This window comes from Bos indicus x Bos taurus, chromosome 18 (genome assembly GCF_003369695.1).
Source record: "Bos indicus x Bos taurus breed Angus x Brahman F1 hybrid chromosome 18, Bos_hybrid_MaternalHap_v2.0, whole genome shotgun sequence".
Lineage (NCBI taxonomy): Eukaryota > Metazoa > Chordata > Mammalia > Artiodactyla > Bovidae > Bos > Bos indicus x Bos taurus.
In genome coordinates, this window is record NC_040093.1 from 28885366 (window position 1) to 28909751 (window position 24386).

General features: G+C 51.2%; 1 protein-coding gene across 2 annotated transcripts in view; it reads right to left on the reverse strand.

The window, feature by feature from the left end:
* Positions 1-2166: 2166 nt before the first annotated feature.
* WWP2 (WW domain containing E3 ubiquitin protein ligase 2) overlaps positions 2167-24386 on the reverse strand; it is a 147141-nt gene continuing 124921 nt past the window's right edge. For both annotated transcript variants that reach the window (XM_027516113.1, XM_027516114.1), the window contains 14 exons: positions 18254-18308; positions 14746-14827; positions 14022-14150; positions 13355-13430; positions 12991-13062; positions 12673-12761; positions 10495-10654; positions 9160-9293; positions 8790-8930; positions 7975-8095; positions 7531-7635; positions 6276-6372; positions 6024-6096; positions 2167-4716 (listed from right to left, as the gene is read on the reverse strand). In XM_027516113.1, the coding sequence (XP_027371914.1) occupies positions 4617-4716; positions 6024-6096; positions 6276-6372; positions 7531-7635; positions 7975-8095; positions 8790-8930; positions 9160-9293; positions 10495-10654; positions 12673-12761; positions 12991-13062; positions 13355-13430; positions 14022-14150; positions 14746-14827; positions 18254-18308 (1434 nt within the window). In that variant the 3' untranslated portion in view covers positions 2167-4616. The remainder of the gene's footprint in view (positions 4717-6023; positions 6097-6275; positions 6373-7530; positions 7636-7974; positions 8096-8789; positions 8931-9159; positions 9294-10494; positions 10655-12672; positions 12762-12990; positions 13063-13354; positions 13431-14021; positions 14151-14745; positions 14828-18253; positions 18309-24386) is intronic.

Sequence of the window (24386 nt, forward strand, 5' to 3'; positions counted from 1 at the left end):
GGGATGGTTTGGCTTAAGGGGTTTTCCTCCTTGGGCCTCCATCTTTCTCAAAGCCATATCAGGTACACAACTGGTGCCCACCCCCCATTTATTCTGGAGCATACTTAGATCCTTTACTCCACAGCAGCTGAACTCTCAGCGATCACTGCCAGGCTCTAGGTGCAGCAGACCCAAACGGTTCCATCTTGCCCAACATTCTGCATTTTTGTTTTATTTATAACCCATGAACTTATTTATCTTGTTTCTGAGCCAGCCTTTTCTCTCTTTTTTATATTTTGTGTTCTCTCTTTTTTTTATGGTTGTGGAGCCAAGAAGCTGATCAAGTCATGAGTTCATGGTACCATTTTGATGGAACCCCCACATTTTGATTTCTAGTACTATTTTACACCAAAAAGAACCAGGGCTCAGTGGAGGAGTTGATTTTGTGTTTGGGCAAAAACAAAAAAGAGTTGGGATTCGATGTCACAGAGACCATCAAGGACATCTGGAGAGGTGAAAGAGAGTCAAGGTGAAGGGGCCAAAATTGTAACAAGCATCAAAAAGAAAACAATGATCACTGTCACTGGGATCGACTGAGTTGGAGCGAGGCCCTGAGTCCAGGATGATGTTCAGAAGGTACAAATAACAGATAGCATGCCAAAGATAAATCACATGCACCTGAGTCAGCTGATAGGTGCTTGATTCGCAGCATGGACCACAGGAAAGTGAGTTTGTGACTGTGGAACTTGAACCAACCTCAGAATCAGAGCGTCCTAGAGAAAAAGATTCATGGGGCAGACTGCTGAGAACTGAGTAGAGGTAATAATTCTGAGCGCTGACTCAATTTTCTTCCCCAAGATGAAACTGGGGCCTTGTTGCTAAGTTTAGCTCAAGACCAAGAACAGCCTGATGTTTATAAGCGTTCCCCCCTGAATGGAAGCACATAGATCTTTAGTGTAAGTTTTTCTAGAAGGTTGCCGTGAGCCCTGATATAGAAGGACAGTGGGGGAGCAACAGCTGAGCTTTCCAAATCCAGTGAGGTCTTACTTATGTAAAGTCTTGAGCCCCACTAAGGACTTTGGGTGACAGAGTCAGATCTGTTCTTCACTTCCAAAATAATTTTGCAGCTTTGGCTAATTTTATCAGGGACTTATTACAGCATGTAGAGGTGGGGACCCTTCCTGACTGTCTAATTTAACTTGAAACACTTCAGAGTAAGAAAAAAAAAATGAGGATATAATAAAAGCAAAGATCAATAATTAGAAACCCTAGGGTTAAAGAGCTGTATGAAGAATACATATTTGTATTGCATTATACCATTTAGTTCCGGAGTAAACAGCATTTATATCATTATAGTAATATTAACATTTTTCTTGCTTTTCAGTTTTCTAAATAAACCTTTAGAAAAAGTAGAGCATTATGGTTACAGAATAGAACATAAATGTTTAAAAACAAACAAACAAAAAACTTTGATCATGTAAAAGTAAGAGCGAAGATGCCCAGAGTTAGGAGATGGAAACGTGAAAGGACTGGAAGAACAGACAGGGGAGTTCACAGATCCAGTTCCCAGAGTGGCGTGGCAAGGGGTCCTGTCCACCACTAAGGCTGTTAAAACAAGAACCTTTTTGAAGGGCAACTGAGTACAATTTGCTGGGATTTTAAAGTCTATCTGGAAGGATCCAAAAGAAACCAGCAACAATAGTTGCCTCCAGATGGTGATCAGAATGCCTGAGGAACAAAAGAAGGGGGCTTTCACTGTGAACCCTTCCTATCCTGGAATTTTAAACCTTTTTAAAATTTTTACTCAGTAGTCCAACTCTAGGACTGCTGCCTCCCAGAAAAGCAGCATCAGTGCACAAGACCTGGCCGAGAGACTTCACCAGCAAACTGCTGGACACAAATGCAGTGCCCATTAGGACAAAGGTGGGTGTGTTACAGAACAACCACAACATGGAGTATCACACACTACAGAATTCACTGGACCTAGGCTGACGAACACGGAAAGGTGTCCCTACTATCTCATTTAATGAGATGAGTTGCTTAACATGTGTAAGATCTCATTTTTAATATACTTTTAAATTATATGTACATATGATTTATATACATAAAATAGTCTGGAAGGACAGCAAACTGAACAGCAGCTACTTCGGGAGATAGGAAAGGGGAGAACAATTTTGACTAGGGATGTTTTAATTTGAATTTATTATGAGACGTCTGTATAACACATGAACTTTTGTCAAAACCTCCTCAAAGTACAGCATAGCCCTGTCAAGTGAGAAATGGCTTTGGTGTTGGGGTAGTGACTTCGGTTGATGAACTCCCAGGAGAAGATGCTCTGCACACCTCTGCCTTCCCCACCCCACCCCAGAAAGACGCCAGATCAGAGCAAGGCTTGATTCGAGACAAAATCACTTCCATGTCAAAAGCATCAACACTGCGCCGATGGGTCCCATCAGAACCTTTAAGTTCAAAAAAGTGGGGGGCAAGCCCCTGGCTGACCATGAGCTCAAGTCCAGGGTATCCCTCTATCATCACGGAATTCAAGAAAACAGGAAATGTTTCTCAAATGAATGGCTACCCAGGAGCTGGATCCTAAAACCTGTCCAACTTGCAGCCTCAGGCTGTCGATGCTCTGGTGTCATGGCAACTGCTCAGAGAAACCCAGGCCAAAGGTAGCTGTGAGGCAAATGAATGAGGGCTGAAGCCCGTGATCCTTGAAGACTGGGCCGCCCATAAGTGTGGCTGTCTCAGTTAATGACACACAATTCTCAAAACCAGCAAAGTCATAGCATTTCCACCCCTGTGTGGACCTGGAGGGTCCGTGGGGCCCAGAGACCTTTTGCCTGGAGGACAGTGACTTTGGACACATCCACACCAACACTGCCCACAGCTGCTGATTGTTTATTGCACAAGAAACTGGCAATACCAAGGCAAGGGGGTGGGCATTACAAAACAATCTGGTGACCAACTCAGAGCTACCAAAGGGCATTCCGTACAGACACCTCAGTTATATACACGTATGTACACACACACCCACATGAACGCACTCTGCACGCCCACGAGCCTGAGGCTCCCAAACCCTGCATAGCACGGTGGCTTGCGCCCCAATCCCCAACATGGTGAGACACCGCAGGGAAGCACAGCCAACGATCCGAGGGAAGGAGGAGGTTGGGCTGCGGTGAGCTGAGCCGCTTGCATCAGTACACACAACAGAGCAGACACCGGCCAGGGTGGCACGGGGAGGACAAGGACCTGGGAGCACGAGCCTGTCCTCAGACAGCCCCGTGGGTGGCCTGACGACCTGCACGGGGACCCAGCGACAATTACCACTCCAGCCTCCCAGAGGAGTGTGTTCGCCTGGAAGATCTGAACACATGGCAGGACGCCCATGGCAGAGGTCGGCAGGAGCTCCAGCAATCAAGTCAGACTGTGCACAGCAGCTCAGGGCCCTTCTGCTGGTTTCCAAGAGCGTCGTCTCTTTTGTGCAGGTAAAGCCACACTTTGAGGCAGAGTGAACACACTCTACAGTAGCAGGAACACACTTCATTCTCCATCCGGACGCACGGGCCGCCTGGAGGTCCAGGGTCTTAGCAGGTCAGCCCCACGCAACCCCATCACTCCATCTAGCAAAGGGAGTTCTCCTCTCTTGGAGGCAGCGAGGTTGGGGTGACACTCAGGACAATAATCCCCTTCCCCCCTTCTCTGTCAAAGGCTCGGGGACAAGGCTGCTGGGAAACTGAGCCACTGGGTCAGGCCTGCCCGAGCTCACAGAACTGTGAAGCAGGCTCCTAAGAGGAGCAGCTGTTTGGAAATTCTTGGACCAACGGTGCTGGGTGCCTCTGGGTCCCAGCCATGCCTGGCGCACCAGCTCCTTGACAGGAAGTGACAGCAGCATACCAACCACAGAACACACAGCGGCCCTACACACAAATGCTTCAAGTTTATGTAAAGGGAAAAGAAAATCTGAGGGGGTTTCCATCCCCCTGACATCCAAGCAGCTGGTAACGACCCTTATCTGCTGGAGGGAACAAGCTGGCCAGCACTGAGTGGAGAGAGGGGCCGTGTTGCTCAGCCTCCATGGCTGGAGCTGGCTAGCCAGGGACAAGAGGTGACCTTGGTCCAGAGCTCCCCTCCCTCAGACCTTCATTTATATAGATCACTGGAAAAGTTCTATACAAAATAGAACCTCTTTTACTGACAAAGACCCTGGGCTTCCTCAGCCCAGAACAGCTACCCCAAATGGCCAGTCTCCCTCTCACCTAACCAGCCTATGAGGCCCAGGGCTTCAGCACAGGGCGCCCTCCCTTGCACACTCACACGAACCTAGGGTTGGTCTCAAGGGAGAAGAAGGATGAGCTTTGCAGAGAGGGTCAGCCCTCCAGACTTTGCAATGGCTGATGGGGCCAAGGGTGGCATGGGGGCTTTATTCCAGGCTGCCGCCAGTAGGGAGGAGCGAAGGGCAGGGCAGGGCCTCTTGAGGTCAGGCTCTGCTGCCACCAGCCTGATGACAGTGTGGTCCTACACAGGACTACCATCCGCAGGGGCCTCCCGGGGGCTACATGGCCAGCGGCCTCTCGGGCAGGGAGGACTCAAGACTACACATGTGCTGGGGGTTGGGGGTGGGGGGACAGCCTCAGTTACTCCTGTCCAAAGCCCTCGGTCTCCTCAACAGCGTACAGCAGCTTCTCCTTCAGCTGTTCATAGCTCTTGTATGGTGGCAGGTCCAGCCGGTTGAAACTGTCAAGAAAGGAGAGTAGGGCAGTCAGCACGGGGCACAGGTCAGAGCTCTAACGGCCACAGGGGTATTGAGAGATCCCATCCTGTGACTCAACCACGATGCCAGCTGGCCACACACAACAGGGTCCTCAAAGGCCCCGCTGTGCCCCTGGACCACAGAGGAATCAGAGTGGGGACAGGGCTACAGGGGAAATGGGGAACTGCGGAAGACGACCGGGGACAGAGCTCTTTGCCGACTGAATAGGAGTGTTTCAATACAGCAAGTTCCCTACATATGAACGAGTTCTGTTCCAACAGCATGTCTGTAAGCCCCATGTGTTCTTCAGTCCAATAAAGTTAGCCTAGGTACTCAACTAACACAGGTGGCTATCCAGTTGTTGTTCTTCGGTCATTAGTGTCTGACTCTTTGCAACCCCGTACACACGAACTGCAGCACGCCAGCCTTCCTTGTCCTCCACTATCTCCCAGAGTTTGCTCAAATTCATACTGTAATATGTTTATAATACTTTTCATACAAATAATACACAAAAAAACAAAACATTTTTAATCTTACAATACAGAGCTTTGAAAAAGAGAGTACAATAGCTGGAATACAGGGACTTGGCATCCAGTGAACAGGCAAGAAGAGCTCCTGATTGGAGGAGGAAGACGGTAGAGCTAAAGGATCATCAGCAATAGGAGATGGCGGGCAAGCTGCACTCCTGACGTTGATGCCACAGGTTCTGGTTCCTTGCTGGACTCAACCCTGTCTACCCCCTTGAAAAAAAAATGATCCAGTGATGTCTGGGTGGTAGCTCTTTTTTCCCTCATCACAGGCGACATGGTAGCACTGGATTATATTCTGAACGGCTGCTGCAACCTTCATATAGCATTCTACATTTGGGTCCTATGCCTCAAAAACTAACGGTGCCTCCTCAGCTAAAGAAAATCCCCTTGCCACTTCCTGCTCCTTGTAGAGGATGCATGCACGTGACAATGTACGCCAGAGGTGTGAGCAAACTTACATGACTAGACACACGAACTCACGTTCACATCTTTGAAAGCTCACAAGGTGAAGGTGTGTATGTAGGGGACTTACTGTATTTCATAGCCGGTATGGCTGTCAAGGCACATAGATACTGTCACAACTCCCGAAAGACCAGAGGCCCAGGCACACCTCAGCCCCACCTGCCCAAACCTAAGCACCGCGGAACTACACACAGGTTGCCAGGATCAAGGCACTGAAGCCACCTCGGCCTCAGGGCTGCTCTTGGGGGCTCATCGGGTCTCGGGTTCCAGCCACCTCCCCCTGCAACCAGCACACTCACCAGGTGTGGCTCCTGGGCAGCCAGGTTTCCTTGCCAACCTTGTCAATGCAAAACTTCTGTGGGCCGTTGCTACCTGTATCCAAAGGAACACATATTATCTATGCCAAGTCAGCCCCTTCCTGAGGCAGGGCCCTCCGACGCCACCACAGACAAGTCCCACTGACTTGCTTCCAGGAAGACATGAAGTCTTGTCCCTGCTTTAGGCTGTCCTCACTTCCACCCAACAGCACCATCAGGGCAGGGAAAACGTACCGATGAGTTCAGTGAATCCCCCAACAGGCAGGCGGCAGGTCCCAGTGACAAACTGCAGCAGCCGGATCCTCTTCTCGTTGTCCATCTCCTTCACCACCTGGAGCCCCGCAAGCCCAGGCAGAGTCAGGGCCCACTCAGCCCAGCACTTCACCCTGACCTGTAACCCTGCAATGAGCCAGGGCCCCTCTTTGGGGCTGAGAACATGGAGCCCCAGCATGGTCTGTGGGGGTGGGTGACAGTTACTCCCTGGGAAACCCCAAAGCCGCTCTAAGAGGCTGTGTGTATACATCATTCCCACCAGTCTATGTGACAGCTCTTGGTTCCAGGCCAAAAATTCTCTTCCTCATCCAAGTTCCACTTTTTAAAAAAATATGTATTTATTTAGCTACATCGGGTCTTGGTTGCCTCATGCAGAATCTTTCGTTGTGGCACACGGACTCTCCAGTTGTGGCCAGTGGGCTTAGTTGCCCTGCAGCACGCGGGACCTTAGCTCCCATACCAGGGGTCGAACCAGTGTCCCCTGCACCATAAGGTGGGCGCTGAAGCACTGAACCACGAGGGAAGTCCCCCAAGTTCCATCTTTAAAAACATACAAAGGATGAGACTGACTGCTTTAATAGGTGTGAGATTTCTTTCTGAGGGAAATGAAATGCACTGGAATTCAACAGTGGTGATTGTGGGCACAGCACTGTCAGAAGCCATTGTAAGAGCCACTCCAAACACTTAATGTGGCAAATTTTATGGTATGTGAACTTCACCTCCACAGAAACCCTACCTCTGCTCGTTCTTTTTTATGTACGCTATACGGCAAAGTGATAACAACAACAAGACCCGCACATACAAAGCAACTGACTCCTTATATGCAGGACAAGGAGCTCTTTCAGTTTCTCTGGAGCCAAGCCCACGCTTTCCGTTCCACCCAGCTGGAGACCACATGACCTACAAGAACTTTCCTCCCTGCTCATGGCCCCGTCCCCACCAGCCCGCACACCAGCATCCAAGGCTGGCCCACTGCCAGCAACACCTCCTGTCGAATGCAGCGGCCACAACCCAGCTCCTATCATCCCAAGACTGGGTTTCTCCCCTCCTTTTGGGAGTTGGGGGAGGCGAGGAGAGTGTCAAAGACGAGGAAGGTGATGACACAACAAGCGTCCAAAAGCTTGGGGTTCAATCTGGTCTCGCTTCCTGGGGGTACTGCCCAAACACGCCTGCCCAGAGCCTCTGCGCTTACTGTGGGGACAGACCCAGGGCCCACCTGCCAGAACCACTGGATCTGCTTGCTGTTCTTGGTGTAGTGCCGGTAGATGGTGTGTTTCTGCCAGTCGCTCAGGTCTATCTCCTGCATGCCGCACAGCATCAGCTACGGAGGAGAGAGGGCTTGTCAGGTACCCAGCACCAGCCCCGTCCCCACGGCACATACAGCCCCATCTACTCCCTGGCAGGAGGAAGCACCCCACACGTCTCTGTCGGCAGTTTTAACAGTATGGGTAGCCCAAGTCTTGCATGACAACCCCTTGCAAACAAGAGCCCAGGTAAGGGCAGGTGCAAGACCCAAATTAACCGTATGTGCCTGCTGATGCCATCCTGGGAGAGCATGGGGTTTTACTGATGAGTTGCTATGGGTGCTCGGCGAGGCTATCAAAGGGCAGGACAGCCCCAGGGGCCGGGGGTTCAGGGTCCCCACAAACTCAGCTCTCACCTCCAGCTCTTTCTCGTCAAAGTAGCGCAACCACTCCAGGGGGGCCACCTCATTGAAGCCGTCCAGGAAGGCTTTAGTCTGCTCTTCCACGCCCCGGGTGAAACGCCAGTCGGTCAGCAGCCTGAAACCAAGACTGACCGTCGGGGGAGCCCGAGACCCACTCCTCTGGGGCAGCTCAGGGTCTGCTGGGAGGTGGCCACTGCTGGCAGCAAGGAGGCAGCCGAGAGCCGAGCTGGGCGGGCGGGACACCCGGGCAACTTCGGCCCCAGAGCACGGCCCTTAAAACCTCACAGTAACCCACAGACATCTGAATCTTCAACATCTCCTCTGCTCCTCCCGTCACCGCTGACTGAAGCTCAGATGAACGGGGGTTAAAAGCCTGGCCCAAGGGACCTGAAGTGAATGGGCACATTCGTGTACAATCCCACAGGTGACAGTGGCTTTAAGCAGGCAGAGCACACATGCCCTTTCAGTTAGGAGAACAAAGGAGTGGTCGAACTTTTATGCCTCTTCAAAGAAATTCTGTCCTGCGGTCATGAATCTATGACTTGGGAACAAGGAGCACCCAGGGGCTGAACAGAGGGCCTTGGGCTCTGGCTACCTGGCTCTGGCCAGCACATCACTGCCACGGCAGCCATCTAAGGTCAGTGCAAAACGGAAGGTTCTTCCCATCCCTGGAGACCCACGGGCCACACGAGGGGGCCTAGCTGAAGACAGTGCCCCGGGATAAGAGCGTGAGGCTCTTTCTCTGCGGCCGGCTGTGTCTCTGCCCCCACCTCCCGGGCCCCGCCGGCTCCCTAGAGCTTTCGACTCACATGATGTACTCTTCCTTGTTCTCCTCTGTCACTCGGATGCTCTCGCCCCCTTCCTTCAGCTCATGGGTCGTCACCTTACCCAGGATCTCCATATCCTGGATGAAGTACAGCTCTAGGCCGCACTCCTCCAGGTTGTTCTCTCTGGGGGCACAAGAGACCAAGAGGGAAGCTGTCTGTCTTAGAAGGGTCTTCCCTCAGTCCTGCCCCGTCACTCACTCTCAGTGCCCGTGGGACACAAGGACTCACAGGTGGCCTAGAGCCCAGAACAGCGTCCCAGGACAGGGGGACCTAGAAGCTGGGCATCTCCACCCGCCTACTATCCACCCAGAGACCCCTCCTCTCCCAGCACCGGGCAACAGAGGGGACCCACTTGATCCAGACAATGGAGTTGTAGAATTCAGGGTCAATGGATTCCAGGTCTTTCAGGGTAGGTCTCTTGTTTAGCATCCGCTTGTAGAAAGGGAGTGTGAAGCCTGTATCAATGAACTTTCCATGGTACAGAGCCTGGGGACAGAAGAGGCACAGCAGAGAGGTCTGGTTTTCCTCAGATGCCCCATATCAGAGCCCGGCTACTGCTCCCTGCGGTCCTGAGCATCTGGCTCTCCCATGGGCCTGAAGGCTAGGTCTGTAGCCCTCTTGGTCCCACCTGCAGACCACAAGGACCCACCTCTGGCCCTCTGCGTGCCACCAGCCCCTCGCTCTAGCAGAGGTCTGCCTCCACGCACACAGAGGAGATTCGCTCAGCACAGCCCCAGGTGGCGGCCCTGACTCACTGCTGCTCAGAGCTGGGCAGCAGAGGCAGCCAAAAATAATGCAGACGCCCCTGCTGCTGCTGGCGGGCCAGCAGTGAGTAATAGTCTAGGGTTTTACTGGTCTGTCCTGTCAGCCACAGGGCCAGGCGGGTCTCTAGACCTGGGAAGAATGTGCCCACTTCCTGAGCCCAAGCACCTTGGCCAAGAACCTCCAGACAAAGGCAGGGGACATACTTCGTCATGGGCTCCTGGGTCCTCCTGAGAGGGGAGCAGGGCTGACGCTCACTCAGGAAGTGAGAGGAAGGAGCAAAGGCAAATTAGTAGTGAAAGCTCTCCAACGACCAAACGTGGCAGAGGGACTGGGCCTTCCATGGGCTCCCCTTTCTCCATCCTGGGTCTCGGTGCTCACGAGGTACTCAACCGGATGCATACAAGGTGACGCCCTTTCCAAATTTACACTGTGCTCCTGTTTCTACATAAATACAAACGCCCAACTCCCCATCCCTGCTCTTCCCTCCTCCTGCCAGATGACTCCAACATCTTGCACCAGTCGATCAACTAGGGCCCTGTTCTCAGCTAGTGTAGATTCCCCATCCCCTTCCAGAAGGCCCAAGTCTCAGTCGGACACTCCCAGACACCGCCACCCAGCTCACGGCAACACCCAGAGACGGCCCGTCATCCCCCACCCTTGACAGCACATGCACTGAGTGTTAAGTGAAGACTTTGATCCGGGGACCCTGGGCTTTCTCTTGACAAGTCCTACACAAATGAACGTGAAAACCTCTTCAGTGCTCTGGACTATTTCCGGAACTCTCACTAGCTTTCTGCATCTTTAGTGAGTTCTGTAAAGATGAGGGCAGAGCTCAGAGAGTGGGCACCTAGCCTTCAGAGCTGCTGGTGGTCTACAGGTCTGTGACTGCACTCCCTGGAGGTCTGATAACAGCGAATCTTACCATGGCGATGAATCGGCCGATAAAGCGGAAGTAGGTGAGGTGGTCGGGGTTGATGGAGGAGGCAGGGTTGATCTGCAGGCAGTAGTTGTTCTTCCCGGCGTATTCAAATAAACAGTACATGGGGTTGAGCACCTCGTGGGACAAGAGGAAAAACCACTCTCTATGAGAGAAGAGAGAGGAAAACAGGACTAATGGATCACACCCTGCTCACCTGCTCTGCAGGCACGAGTCTCTTCTGCCGTCAAACAGTACATAGTCTGGAGACATGCATCCTGGAGAGGCAGCCCCACTGCGATCAGCCCTGGGCTAACCTCTGTGAACAGGGCAGGGTCAGACCTAGGATGAATCAGAACAACTGCACTGGACAACAATGCTCAGGCAAACCCGTGTGTGTGAGTGTTGGCTCCAGGTGCTGTATTCTGGGGCTTTCCATCTGATATCCAGAGCATCTAATGGCAAAGGGGCTCCTTGCATTCTGGGTTGCCATGCACAGTTGTGTAGACTGTGCACTGCACAAGGACATGACGTTAAAATACCATAGATGTGTACATTTGTCACAACAAATTTCCTGCAAACAGCATCAAGCTGCATTTTTTTCCTAATAAAACCAGTATATTGTGACCATTTTCAACACAGAAGTGTCTTGAGAAAGGACATTTTTTTCTAAATCTTGCAAAAGGGCTCTACGACCAGCAGTCACCCTGCTTCCACCCTACCTAAGCAGTCTAATATAAATACACAGTAATGTGTTCCTAATCCTTGATGCAGGACAATTCTGTTCATCAGGTTGTGTCTACACCTCGCTCCCACCACCCCACCATCCCTTCAACCCAGACCCACCACCATACCCTTCCCCATATGTCCACAAATTCATCTGAACCAACGCCCACACCTTAGCATCTCTTTGCACCCTAGGTACAAGCCTCAAGCCAGAATTCAGAGTCCTTTGAGGCTTGAGCTACACAAGCAGGGGGACGTCCCAAGGGGGGCCAGTCCCTGGCTGCTGGGCTGTTTGTGGCCAGGCAGACGAGGAATCTCTTCGATGCAGAGGGTGCCCCGGTATCCTGTCCGTGGTTCTACCCTGTGGTAGAACAGCATGACGTAACCTACCATAGGGTAAAACCACTGGCAGGACACAGAGAGACAGACACACACGGGGCGGGAGCCACACCACCAAGGAGAGCCTAGAGAGGAGGTCACCACGGTCACCATGGAAGAAAAAGAGCAATCGATCCACAGGGGCCAACACAGAGGGCAACGCCACCAGCACACACAGGACCAGGAGCGAGTTAACCCAACACCAAGCGAGAAGACGTCCCCACACTGAGAGAGGCCAGCAGGCTGAACGGTCACTGCAGCCAAGACGCTCCTCCTCTCTGCCAGGGCCCTCATGCCCCATCGTCCAACGCAACATTTTGCCAGAGAATCTATTAACTTTTGTAGCAGCACTGGGGTGAGGGCAAGAAAATGCTTTGAGTTCTTTTTAGGAGTATATCATTTGTTTTCATTTTATTGTCACTGTGCACGTGACATGCAGCTGAATATTGATCAATACCCTTTGGATTGGGACACAGCTTATATATGCCAGATCTACGCCAAGACCCCCAACTGAATCCACCCCAGCTGCCTCAAGAGGAAGTGAAGTCCAGGGTCTATTCCAATGGACAACCACTTAATACTGGTATCTAACCACTGCCCACTGGTGCGACTAGATGGGGTAAAGTAAAGAAATAATGACACTGTACAGCACAGGGAACTCTGTTCAAATGGTGTGTGGCAGCCTGTATGGGAGGGGGGTTTGGAGGAAAATGGATACATGTATATGGACGGCTGAGTCCCTTTACTGTTCACCTAAAACTATCACAACAGTTTCATTGACTATACCCCAATACAAAATAAAAAAAACTTTTTTAAAAAGAGCCATCATCCTGAACCCCTCCCCTAGAAACCACCCCCCGGCCTCCCCTTGACCCAGCAACTAGAGAGCTGATGCCTAGCCCAGAAGAGGACCCCAGGACCCAGTTCTCATGCCCCTCCGGACCACCCACACTCCTGCCCACTCCTGAAGGTGCAGGAGAGCTTTGGCAACTGTCTGAGAAAGGAAGCAGCTTCCTGGCTGGGTGCCCTGCAGCTTGGGGAAGCAGGGTGCAGGACGGCCTTTCAGGGCTCCCAGCTCACCTGGCGATGCCCCCGTAGTCCAGGCCCTCCTCGCCACGCATGATGATGTAGAGCCGGCGGCGCAGATCATACGGTTTCATGTTCATGATCTGGGGAGACAGAAGGTCGTGGCCAGCCAGCCATTCTCCTTTCCATGGCAGGCCAGGGGCAGGCGACCAGGGACTCCCAGGCCTGCTCTTCAGCTGATCCCCCATAACCAAGGCCCACGCCTTGAAAACCATATCATGCGGGCTTAAAGGGCCACACAAGAGAAGACAGGGTGGTAGCAGAGGGCCTTGTCCCTGCCCCGGGTCTTAGACTCAGTGATTATTCTCTAACCTGTTGGAAAGAATCCTCAAAAAGTGTCTGCCTGGAAACGCTGATCTTCACGTGGCTGGGGAGAGCATTTGACTGAAAAGAAAAGGAAAACAGAGACCTCAAATTGGGGCATTGGTGGTAACTATTCAATCTGATCAGTTGTCTGTTGAATAGGCTTCCCCTACCACCTACCCCCAGGTTTGGGGGGTAGAGAACTTGGTCCCCTAGGAATGGAAGACAATGTCACATAACTGCTCAGAGTGAGACAAGTGACCTGCTCCCACCTAAGACACAAGTGTTCCAACGCCTGCAATTAGGCTAGGAAACTGCTGAAATGACTCTGTAACCCCAATCTCCAGGGGGAGGCCCCAGTACCAGAACTCACATGGCAGAGGAAACGGAATTGGTGATACTTCCACCGAAAACTTCGGTCGTAGGCGCCAGGGGAACCTTGTTTCGTCCTGGGAAGAGCAAAGTTGTTCTGGAATCCACGAGATTTCTCAAAACTTGGCAACATATTAGCCCTAAGGAAAGCTACTGCTCTGTTAATTTAGAGACGAGTAAAGTAAAGCATAAAAGAAAGGAAGGGACTGCCACTAAGATCTTCTGCAGACTTGAAGGTTAAAAAGAAAACCTAGAAATAAAGCCAGACCTCTTGCTTTTAGGGAAAGACCACCGGTGTTAGTCTCAATAGAGAAGCCCCTTCCCGCCCCATCGCCACTGGCGTGGCACCAAAACTGGCCACTAGAGGGTGGTAAGAGCAGCTCTACTAGGCCTAAGCTAACAGTGATGTCACCTGCGCAGAGTCCTCGGTGCTGGTGCTCAGGCGCTCAGTCTTGTCCGACTCTTTGTGACCCCATGGACTGTAGTCCGCCAGGCTCCTCTGTCCATGGGATTTTACAGGCAAGAATACTGGAGTGGGTTGCCATTTCCTTCTCCAGGGGATCTTCCTGACCCGGGGATTGAACCCATGTCTCTTTCGTCTCCTACGTTGGTAGACAGATTCTTTACGACTAGCGCCACCTGGGAAGCCCTACGTGCCAAGTCCTTACCCTGACTCAAACCCCGGGCGAGGATCCTTAAAGGTGGTAGTGCGGGTATTGTGGTCCACGAAGTAGCGCACCCCCTCGCTGGTGTACTTCATCTCCCACCCTGGGGGCAGAGCCGGCTCCTGGATCATCCTGGAAACACGGGAAGAGAGGGGCTGCAGGGTCTCATATCTCACCTTCTGGGCATCCATGCTAAGGGGGGAGGGGTCCCCAGAAGGCTGGAGCTGCCTTCTCTCTGCTTTTACCCAGGACCCGCACAGGCCTCAAGGAAATGTACTTGGCAATACCCAAGGTCTGCAGCGGAGAGAGACCATTACTGTCCCAAGGCGCAAAGAATCCCCACCCTGGGTGGATGGCCATGGCCTGAGCAGCCACCAGCAATCCCAAGACATCAAGTGCCCCATCCCAGACTAGCTTCTGGGGGGTGGGTAGTAGAGGAGTATTGGGGTCGGGGGGAGTTCTCACATAACCCTTCAGAAATCACTTCATCAGCAGCTTGTACAACAGAGACCAGCAACACTGGCCAGTCAGGCCACGCTGCAGCCATGAGGAAGGCCAACGTAAGGTGCCACTTTCAAGCTCTCACTATATCGTGAGGGTCTGGGGGCACTTGTGTGTGCTTAAAGGTCCCAGAACATCAGCCACGGAGGCCAAATACAGTGCGAGGCCACCAGGCCAACGGACGTGCACAGGGCCCACCCAGAGCCCTCCCGGCCTAAGTCCTCACCCCTGCGTGCGAGGGTCTTCCCACTGGGTGGTGCGTGTGTTGTGGTTCACGTAATACACCCGTCCGTTGTCCTGTCTCTTCTCTGCCGGGGAGGAGAAAGAAAAGTGGACGCTCAGATTGAGGCAGGCTGAGCCCATGTCCTCTCCCCTCTGGCTCCCACCTCCTGGGTGCTAGGTCTGCGTCTCTGCCTCTGTCCCCACCCTGTTAGAGAAGTTTAACCAGCGCAAGCCTGGCTCACTCGTGTCTGTCACTGGCGAAAAAAAGGACAAAGAGGATCTTTCCCTACTGGGGAGCAGGGGAGGGGTATACACGTTTTCAACTCAAGATGAAGCACCGTCTTCGGTTGGTTTGCTGGAGGGAAGCGGGCGGTGTGGCAACACAGAGGGGGAGCAGGCCAGCTGAAACCAGAGGCGTAATTGCATCCAGCTGTGTGCAAAGTGCAGACACAGCCCAGCCTCCCCTCGACCCTGGCGCCCACCCCAGTCCATCACGGCTACTCTCTGGTCCTCGGATGCAGCCAACCTAGGCATCCCTGTCCCATAGGCAGGGTCACTGGGGGCACGGGGGGGAGGCTGCCTTTTCTCTCATACCTCTCTGCTCAGCACCACCGGGCCTCTGTACCCTCCTGCTTAAAGGCAAAGTTTGGTTCTCAAACTCCCACATCCCAGCAAAATCTCTATGTTGTGCATACATGCAGACACCTGGGGCTGTGGGCATCCTGGTATTATTCCTACGTGTGTGCTTCAAGAGGGGCAGTGTCTGGTGAGCTCAGACATACTTTCTCCTTTGGACAATATTTACTCTCTGGCCCTTTACTGCTGTACTAACGATGACTCTGAGTTGTTTGAGGGAGAAAGTATGGGCTGCAGGGGCAAGCTCAACTCTAGCTGGTGATTCTGAGAGGGACTGAAGGGGGCACCCACTGGTTCCAGGTGGATGGCAGGCACGATAGCGCTCACCTTTCCCAACTTAAAAGTTTCTCAGCTTTCAACACTGTTTCTGTCCTGAAAACAAACAATGTGCATGGCCCTCCCTCTTTACTGATGACAAGGAGAAATTAAAGAAATAAAAATAATCAGTTCCAGAAGCTACAGGGAACCCAAAAGCTGAAAAAGATCCAGAACTATGGAGCCCAGCCCCCACCCCTTGAGCAGCAGCCTGCAATGTTCACAGTATCAACCAAGGGTCCTGGTCCCTGTCTGCCTTACCTGGTATCCATTACTTGATGGAAATTTAAAAAAACAACAGACAAAAGGAAAAGAAAGAAAAGAAGGTGCCTGGGATTATGACAGAGCTCCCATCACCTCAGAACAGCCTGTGGGACTGTTCCACAGAGGACTGGCTTCCTGACAGGGTTGTGAGGGGATTGGGGAGCCACTCCCAGCCCAGAAGCTTCTGCTATGAACTAGATTGTCCACGTATTCTTGGCCAAGGACCAAAGCCAAGCCTGGGGGATCTGTCCAGCCAGCCGATGCCACTGTCACTACGTGAGGGCCTCCCACGGCCCATGGGAACCACCTTGCTGCATACAACGTGGTAGTTTGAGGGCTGGGAAAGTCCTTAAACATCTTAGCCCAACTTCATCTAGGAAGAAAGGGACTCGGGGGCATTCAGTCACACACCCAGGGTCAGAGGAGCTGAGACGACGTGGATCTAAACCTAAGGTGTCCGGACCCCTGGGTCAGTGCTTGGGGAGAACGTGGAGTCTCTGCTGGAGGAGCCGAAAGGGACCCGGGACTGAGCACAGTAGACTCAACAGCAGGCTTGCCCTAAACGCAACTCTCCTTCGGTTTTGCTATTCTTAGACTCTTAACTCTCTCTGGGGAGATGGGCCCTGGGGAAGCCAACACAAAGCCCAGAGGACTCCATCAGGAAGGTTCCCGGGCCCTTGGCCAGATGCTCCTTTTCCTCTCAGTTTCACATCATCACAGTCTTGTGTGTTTTCCTGATCATTAGTAAAATAGCGCTGACTCCAGCCATGGCTCCTATTCCCATCTCAGCTATTTCACACCTGGCATCTGGGAGTTGTTCTCAAGACCCCACTGCAGCTCCTACTTGGTGATCATCATTTAGCAGAACTGGTATGGAAACAAACCACTTGACTCTAGGGATCCAGGAACAACTCTGGGATCCCCACTGTAGGTCACAGGGTCTGCCAGATAGCTTTACACAATTCTCATTTCATCTGATGAGTCCTTTCCTGCCCAGCCAGGGAACCTATTTGACCCGCTCATGTTTGACTTGCTGTCAAACTCTGAGACAACAATGAACTATGACCTTTCATTCTTTCAGGGAGTCAGATGGATCACCTGTGTGACTAAGGGATTCCTGAGCTGAAAATAAAGAACTAAATGGGGGGACCTCACTAACAGATATATCCCACTAGAAGGACTAGAGGGTCTTTGCAGTGCCCTGGAATGCAGTGGTAATTGACTAAGTGATACCCTAGGGGTCTCTGGGGGTTGATGTAACCCCATAAATTATGACCAGGCAGTAGTTGTGTCTGCATCAACAGGATCCAGCTCACAAGCTGCACTTTTCAGGTGATGCTCATCCTATCATTGTCAGCTCCTTTGTTGGGAAGCACACCCCTGCCCAACTTCACACCATCAAACCGGCGTTCACTGTCTCCTGCAGGCCTAACAAATTAAACCCGACATATGCCAAGTTTTGCAAAGTCTGCCCTCTTCAGCTCCAAAGGACTCTCGGCATATATACTGAACAAAACCCTGACCCAGATCAGAGCTGCAGAATGCGCTGAGTCCCACCATCTCTCATGACCGCTTTTGGCACAGCCACTCCTTCCCAAAATAGTCATAAGGCCCACCATCTCTCTCAGGTCACGGCTGTCCATCCCTCTAACTCATTACTGGCCAACGACATGAAGGACTTGGGATTCTCCAGTGACAGGGAGAATCCAGCATGGCATTATAAACTAGCAATGGTACACTTTCCTAATGTCAGCAGCCCACATTCAACTCTCTCATCTGCTTCCCTCTGGCCCCTTTCACAGCCATTTATCACAAGTAAAAAGATGGCTTCCATGATTCAAAATCGAGCTGAAGTCCTCCACCATCTCAACTGCAAAGAAAGGTATGGTAAGGTGTCTCAGCAGACAGCCACAGACCTACAAATGCATCTAGAAATCAGCCAGTGTCACAATGCCTTCACCACATAGGATGGATTCTTGAGGGGGCACCCTGAAAGTCAGCACTGCAACCCAACAGTCCCATGGCTGCTGGGACATTTCTTGCATAGGGTCAGGCCCCTGCAGTGATGGCGGAGGAGGTGTTCCGGGGGTGCAGGAGAGCTCGGCTATTTTCCCCACCTTCCAGCCCCATCGCCTGCAACTGTTCCAGCTGGGCATCCCTGGAGGGTGTGCTGGAAAGAGTCGAAACAGGGGAACGGAGGCAGAAGAATGAGGAAGACGCATGGGGAAAGAGGACAGAGCGCCACGGAGCCATCAGCTGACGCCCTGAGGGTACAGAACAGAGAACTCAATACTTACCCCAGCCGGAAGGGAGCGGGCCCAGTGGGTCATGGTCAGTGGAAGCACTCGAAGACTAAACACAGAAACACAGCAAAACACAGGGGTTAAAAAAAAAGCCGCTGGATAAAAATAAACCAATCGATCAAAATTAAAACTGCCAAGGACTAGTTTCCACATTTCAGCACTTTGCAGAGCAAACAGTGGGGCCTTAGGTGGCATCTGCTCCTCTCCAAAGTCTTCTTCTTCTTCGAAGGAAAAAACCCCAAAAGAACCCTGCACACTGAGGGCCGGGACAGGTAGTGAAGAGGGTGGAGCGAGGGGGAGGGAGAGGTGTGCAGGTGAAGGTGAGCCGAGGCCCGGAGCGGGCCCCAGGCGTGGCAGGAGGGCCCGGAGCAGGGCTGCCCGGCAAGCTCGGCCTGGTGCCTCCTCTCAGCTCCTGCTCAGGGCAGCCAAGGCGACTGAAATCACCACCACCACCTCCAACTTTCTCCAAGAACCACACACGGGAGGGGAAAAAATATCGCAGGCCTTTCCAATGAAATCATTCCCACAAGCCCTGCCCACGCCCAGAGCTTCCTGGCTGGGGGCTGGGCCCTCCTCCCTCCACCCCACTCCTGGGTGCGCAGGGAGAGGGAGCAGCCGTGTGTGCGACGGACTGAGGGCACATTCAGGCCCCGGGCCCCTCACCTCCCCCAGGAACGCTTGGCTTCCCTTCACAAAGCACCTTTATTCTCCTCCGGCCTGAACCTGAAGTTGTTCAGTGTTCTGTGGGCGCCTGTCTGGGGAGGTGGGGCTGGGGGCGAGGTGGTGAGAGAGAAGGGGAGACAGGAGAAAGAAAGAAAGAAGCAGGGTTGGGGAGGCTGACTCCAGGCCTTGAGGGTTACTGTTTACATTAGAGCCCCCCAGCCCCTGCCTAATTCTGCTGTGGGGTCCCTGGGGCCAGGCTGCAGCGGCCCGAGAGTTCTCATATCCTGCGGGGAAGGGGGGGCTGTCAAAGACTCTTCAGAGTGAAATAAAACAAGCATTGTTCCCTGCTTGCTTTCTCTCTTTCTGTTGTTTTTTTCTTCTTCTTCTTCTTCTTCTTCTTCTCTCTCGCCGAAGCATTTTTATTTCACTTACTAAAATTTAATCGCTATGTTAGGCGGATCAAGTTCTCAGTGCAGACTTCGGGCTGCCTGGCTGGCCCCGTCTGGGGCCGATGGAGCCACACACGGGCAGGAGAATGAATGGAGCTCAGTCTCAGCTTGAGAAAACATTGGTAGAACTCAACGGCCAACGAAACCCCTTCCACCCCCAGCTGAAATGACAGAGCAACTTTCTTTCCGAGGTGGTGGCGACACAGGCATCTCTTCCAAATCAAGTTGCAACAAAGACGTTTAAGTCTGGAAACCACAGGTCCCTTGATGGAACGGAGTCACCTTTCAGCAGAGGCAGGGTGAGACTTCTCCAAGGTGTGGGACGCTAGGCTGTCCTCGATTTGAGGCATGTTGCCCTCAACCTTACGCTTGTCACCACAATTCAGATTTGTCTGATGGTTACTGGGGGGAAAAAAACACCTCCCAAATTCACGGAGGTTTTTTTTTTGGTGTGTGTGTGTGGAGGTGGGGGAATGAGGGGAGTGAGCATCTCATAAAATCCAAGCTCCTCTGACTTTTTCGTAGCTATACTCGGCAAAGAAGGAAAGCAACCACCTTGTGAAACACACATGCGCTTCAGATAATGAAGCCAGTGGGTGAGCACTGAGCTAGAGCAATGGATGTCCTTGCAAAAGGGAAGGACTACAGGAAAGATTATGTCAAGAAATTAAAAGCAGCAGCATTTGGTGTAATTTTTGGGTTTTTTTTTTTTGCTGATTTTTCTGTTTTTGTTTTGTTTATTTTGTTTTGTTTTCAGAGTAAACAAATGATCTGCAAAGCATCCAGGAGCTCTGATGGGAAATTAGCTCCCAACTGGTACCAACCAGGCTTCAGTGGGCTTATAGTCATCTCCTGTCTAACTCTACAAATCAATACACCAAAAGGTCTTTCCTCACAGCCTCTGTGACCTGTACTGAACTAGAAATGAAAAATGTTTGGGGCTTCCCTGGTGGCACAGGGGTTAAGACACCGCAATTCCAATGCAGGGGGCATGGGTGTGATCCCTAGTCAGGAAACTAAGACCCCGCATACTGCACGCTACAGCATAAATAAGTATATAAAGTTAAAAAAAATGTTTACAGGCCCCTTTCTTAACCTTTGCCTTCTTTTAATGTCAGAAACTTTACACGATGTTAACTCTTTCTCATCCAGGTGGTTTTTCTGACAAATGCCTTTGGTATGCTCTCATTCTCATCCTATTAGATCACCCCCTCCCCAGCACGGGGTCGGGGGGAGAGAGAGAGAGGAAGGGAGAGAAGTCAGAGACTGATAAACGTGAGCAAATATATGAAACGGGTCAGTGGAAGCTGACACTCATGATTTTACCTCTTAACAGTTAAAGCAAAGCACTTGATTATTTCAGATATTTCTTCCCTAATGTATACAGTACAACTTGAAATATGTTTAGAGGAGATGAAAGGAAGCCAAGGAGACATTAAAAAAATTAAAATCTATATTTTCTGGCCAGCAAACCCAAACCCCAAAATCCCATGTCTGCAATGAGCCAATCACCTGCCCCTTCTCTTCTTCTTCCACACCTTCCCCTGAAACAAGAGATTGCAAGTGCTACCTGGAGCACAGCTGGGAGAGCCACAGAGAGAGGGGCGTGGGGAGACTGCTGGCAGAAGGGGGACCCTGGGGTGTGCCAGTGACCCCAAGAGACCAAGATAGCTTCCTTTATTATCAGGAAGAGAAAGGAATGCTGTTGAATGATTTTCCTGGTAACCATCCCTGGGTGGGGAGAACTGGGGTGCAGGCCGTGAGCCAGAGGGCTCACGTGAGTTCAAGTCCCTCAGGGACTGAGCGATAAGTTCTAGTAATATTTTAAGATACCAACTCAGAAATAAAGAATGTCTAGCAAATACAGCCGAGGGCAAGACAAATTCTGGGGAGAGCACAGAGGTTACAGTGTGGAAGGCAGGCTCCTTTCTTATTTTTTTTTTAAAGGATGCAACCAGTAGGCGCAGAAGAAACCTCAGGTGGCTTGAGAATTTGATCCAAGGGACTCTTTACAGAGTAAGAAACACTGTTTCTGGATAGAGCACTTTTGCGTCACGCGTTAGCAGCCACAGAGTGATGTGTTTCCGTCTTGCTGACACTGGCTGTTCTCCTCTGATTATTAGAGGAGGATTGAGGTGGCAGAGGAGGAGGAGTGGCCACAGAAATGGCAGCAGGCTGCGAGCAGGGTCCTTTTGCAATTAGAAGATGCACAGGAACAGGCTGGGCTTGCTCTGTGGACGGCAGCAAGACCACAAAAACAGATGGCAAAGCAAGACAGCATGGGTCAAACACAAGTGTGCATGTGATGATCACAAGTAACAAAGGCACTCTGGGGCATCAGGAGAGGGAAACGTGTAAGAAATAAGGGACCGAGGGACTTGCCTGGTGGTCCAGTGGCTAAGACTCCACGCTCCCAAGGCAGGGGGCCCAGGTTCCATCCCTGATCAAGGAACTAGATCCCATGTGCCACAACTAAAGAACCCGCAAGCCACAACAAAGACTGAAGATCCTGCATGCTGCAACTGAGACCTGGTGCAGCCAAAATAAATAAATATTTTTTTAAAAAAAGAATGATGGGGACTTCCCTGGTGGTCCAGTGGTTAAGACTCTGTGCTCCCAATGCAGGAGGCCCGGGTTCAATCCCTGGTCAGAGAACTAGATCCCATATGCTTAATTAATTATTTTTTAAAAAGAAGTAAAGGAACAGTAACAGAGAGATAGAAAAAGGTGTGTGTTGAGGCTGGAAGGAATTGCAGGAGGCTGCCATCTGGGATTCCCTAGACTTTCCACGTCAAACTGTATAGTTCATGTTCTCTGCAGGGCAGCAAAGAAGAATAAGGTCTGCTTTTGGCCCAGGAGCGTTAGCAGCAGCAGCAGGGGCAGAGGAGGAGGAAGAGGGGAAGCCACTGCTATAGTATCAGTTCTTAAGTCTTCCGAGTCAAACCCTGGGCCAAGGCCAAACCCCAAAATAACTCTATGAAAGCGACTCTTCTTACTTGCAACCAGGACATGGCACCACAGCAAACAAGAGGGGTAAACCAATTCCAAAGAGGAGGGAAGTCAACAGAGAGACATTGAGAGCTGACCCAAAAAAAAGAGGCCTGCCCATTTTTCAACATGAGTCTTGTTTCAGGGAGAAAAGGGAATCATCACTCCATCTAGAACCCTCCTGGATCCCCAGCCACGCTGAGGAAACCATGTTAGAGGACTCAGAACGGACTTTTTTATTTTAAGCCCTGAACTTTTACTTTCAGGGGACACTCCAAGTCAAAGTTCTACCTCTGCAGGCCCAGAACGGTGTTGTTGAAATGAGAGAGGCAGGTGAGGGAGATGATGCCTCCAAAAGCACAAGCAGACGTGAGCTCCAGAATCTTCCCTTTCACACACCAAACATCTGGGCCAACCGACAGAACCCACACGGTGTGTGGGAAGGGAAGGGGGAGAAGGAGCCCTTCAATGGATTTTTCTTTTTCAATTTGAGAAAGTGGGTACGCAGGGAGAAAAAACTATGCAAGGCTCCTAAAATGCGTCCTTGTCTCTAAGTCAAAGGACAAAGCTGCTCAGACCATCCCAGTTTTGCAGCCACGACCACCCAAAGAAATGGCAGGGAAAGTCCTTGGGGCCCAACTCAAGAGGAATAATTTCTGAAACGCAGGAAAGGGTCAGATTCCACCCAGTTTTGAAACATAGCAGAACATGATACCCAGCATATGTAGAAGGGCTGTGGAGTGGGCGGCCAGATGCCCAGCAGTATAGATGCTGAACTAGGTACACACCACGGGGCACGGGTGTAGACAGACATCAAGCTGACCTTGGAGGCAACTCAATGTGACAAACAGCGGACTTTCTGCTCATTCATACTAAGCAAACACTATATGGTGAGCAGTCAGCCCCCACGAACAAAAGAAGTAACAAGCCAGCCAAGGGCAATGTCTTATGGTTGATGCAGTGGCTCATGCTTTGAGTGAACAGAAAAAGAGGTGGAAATGATGGCAAAGCTGATGATGAATGCTATTCAGTTAACTGGAATTACAGGTTTTCTGAGCACTTAGACATGAGTTGTAGGGTTGAAGTTCAATTCAAATAGAAATAATGTTTGTTAAACATGGTAATATCATAGACCAGCTCAACAAGTTTCCAACCTCCAATATACCACACCTCGTACAGGTTCTATATTACAGATCCCAAGCTTCAAATTCAAGGGGCTCAGAGAAAATGCAATCAGAGTTACAACTTGAGAATCCCACCTTTCTGTCAAAGAGGCTCCCCACCAAGCACTGGGTTACTGGGAACCCAGGGCTCCAGTGAGACAGACACCCAGGAAGGAAAGTTCCTAAAGGGACACAGGACCACAAAACTCTGAATCCTGGACTATAAAATTTTAATGTTATTCTGAAGGTAATGGCCACAGAAGGTTTTGAACCAGTGATCAATTCAGAGCAAAGCCCCCTTCCCTTAAACCCTCCACAGTGATTTTTTAAAAAGTGACAAAATGACAGTGATATTTGAAGACAGCTCTGCTCAAAACAGTACAGATCAGAGAGAATGCCAGCAAAGAGACAATTCCAAGGCTGCCTTCACCTTCCAGGTGGGAGGAGAAGGGGAAAATCAAGAATCAGATAGAAGAAATTGATCTAGACCGGTGGATCCATACAATTTTTCTGTAAACAGCCATAAAAAAAATATTTTAGACTTTATGGGCCGCCTGGTCTCTGTTGTGGCTACTCAGCTCTGTCACTGTAGCACAAAAGCAGCCACAGTCAAAACCTTGACTACCGAGTGTACATGTGTTCCAATAAAACTTTAATTTACAAAACCAGATGGGGGCCAATTTGGTCCAGAGGCCACAGTTTGCCCATCCCCAGATCCAGGCGAACATTAAAGTCCCTCCAGCTTTTAGAATCTGTCAGATAATAAAGATCTGAAAAGGTGAGGTATGGGAGAGGTCACAGTGACCTTCAGGTCTCAAGGCAGGATAAATGGACCTGGATGGAAGGACCGGAAGAGAAATCCAG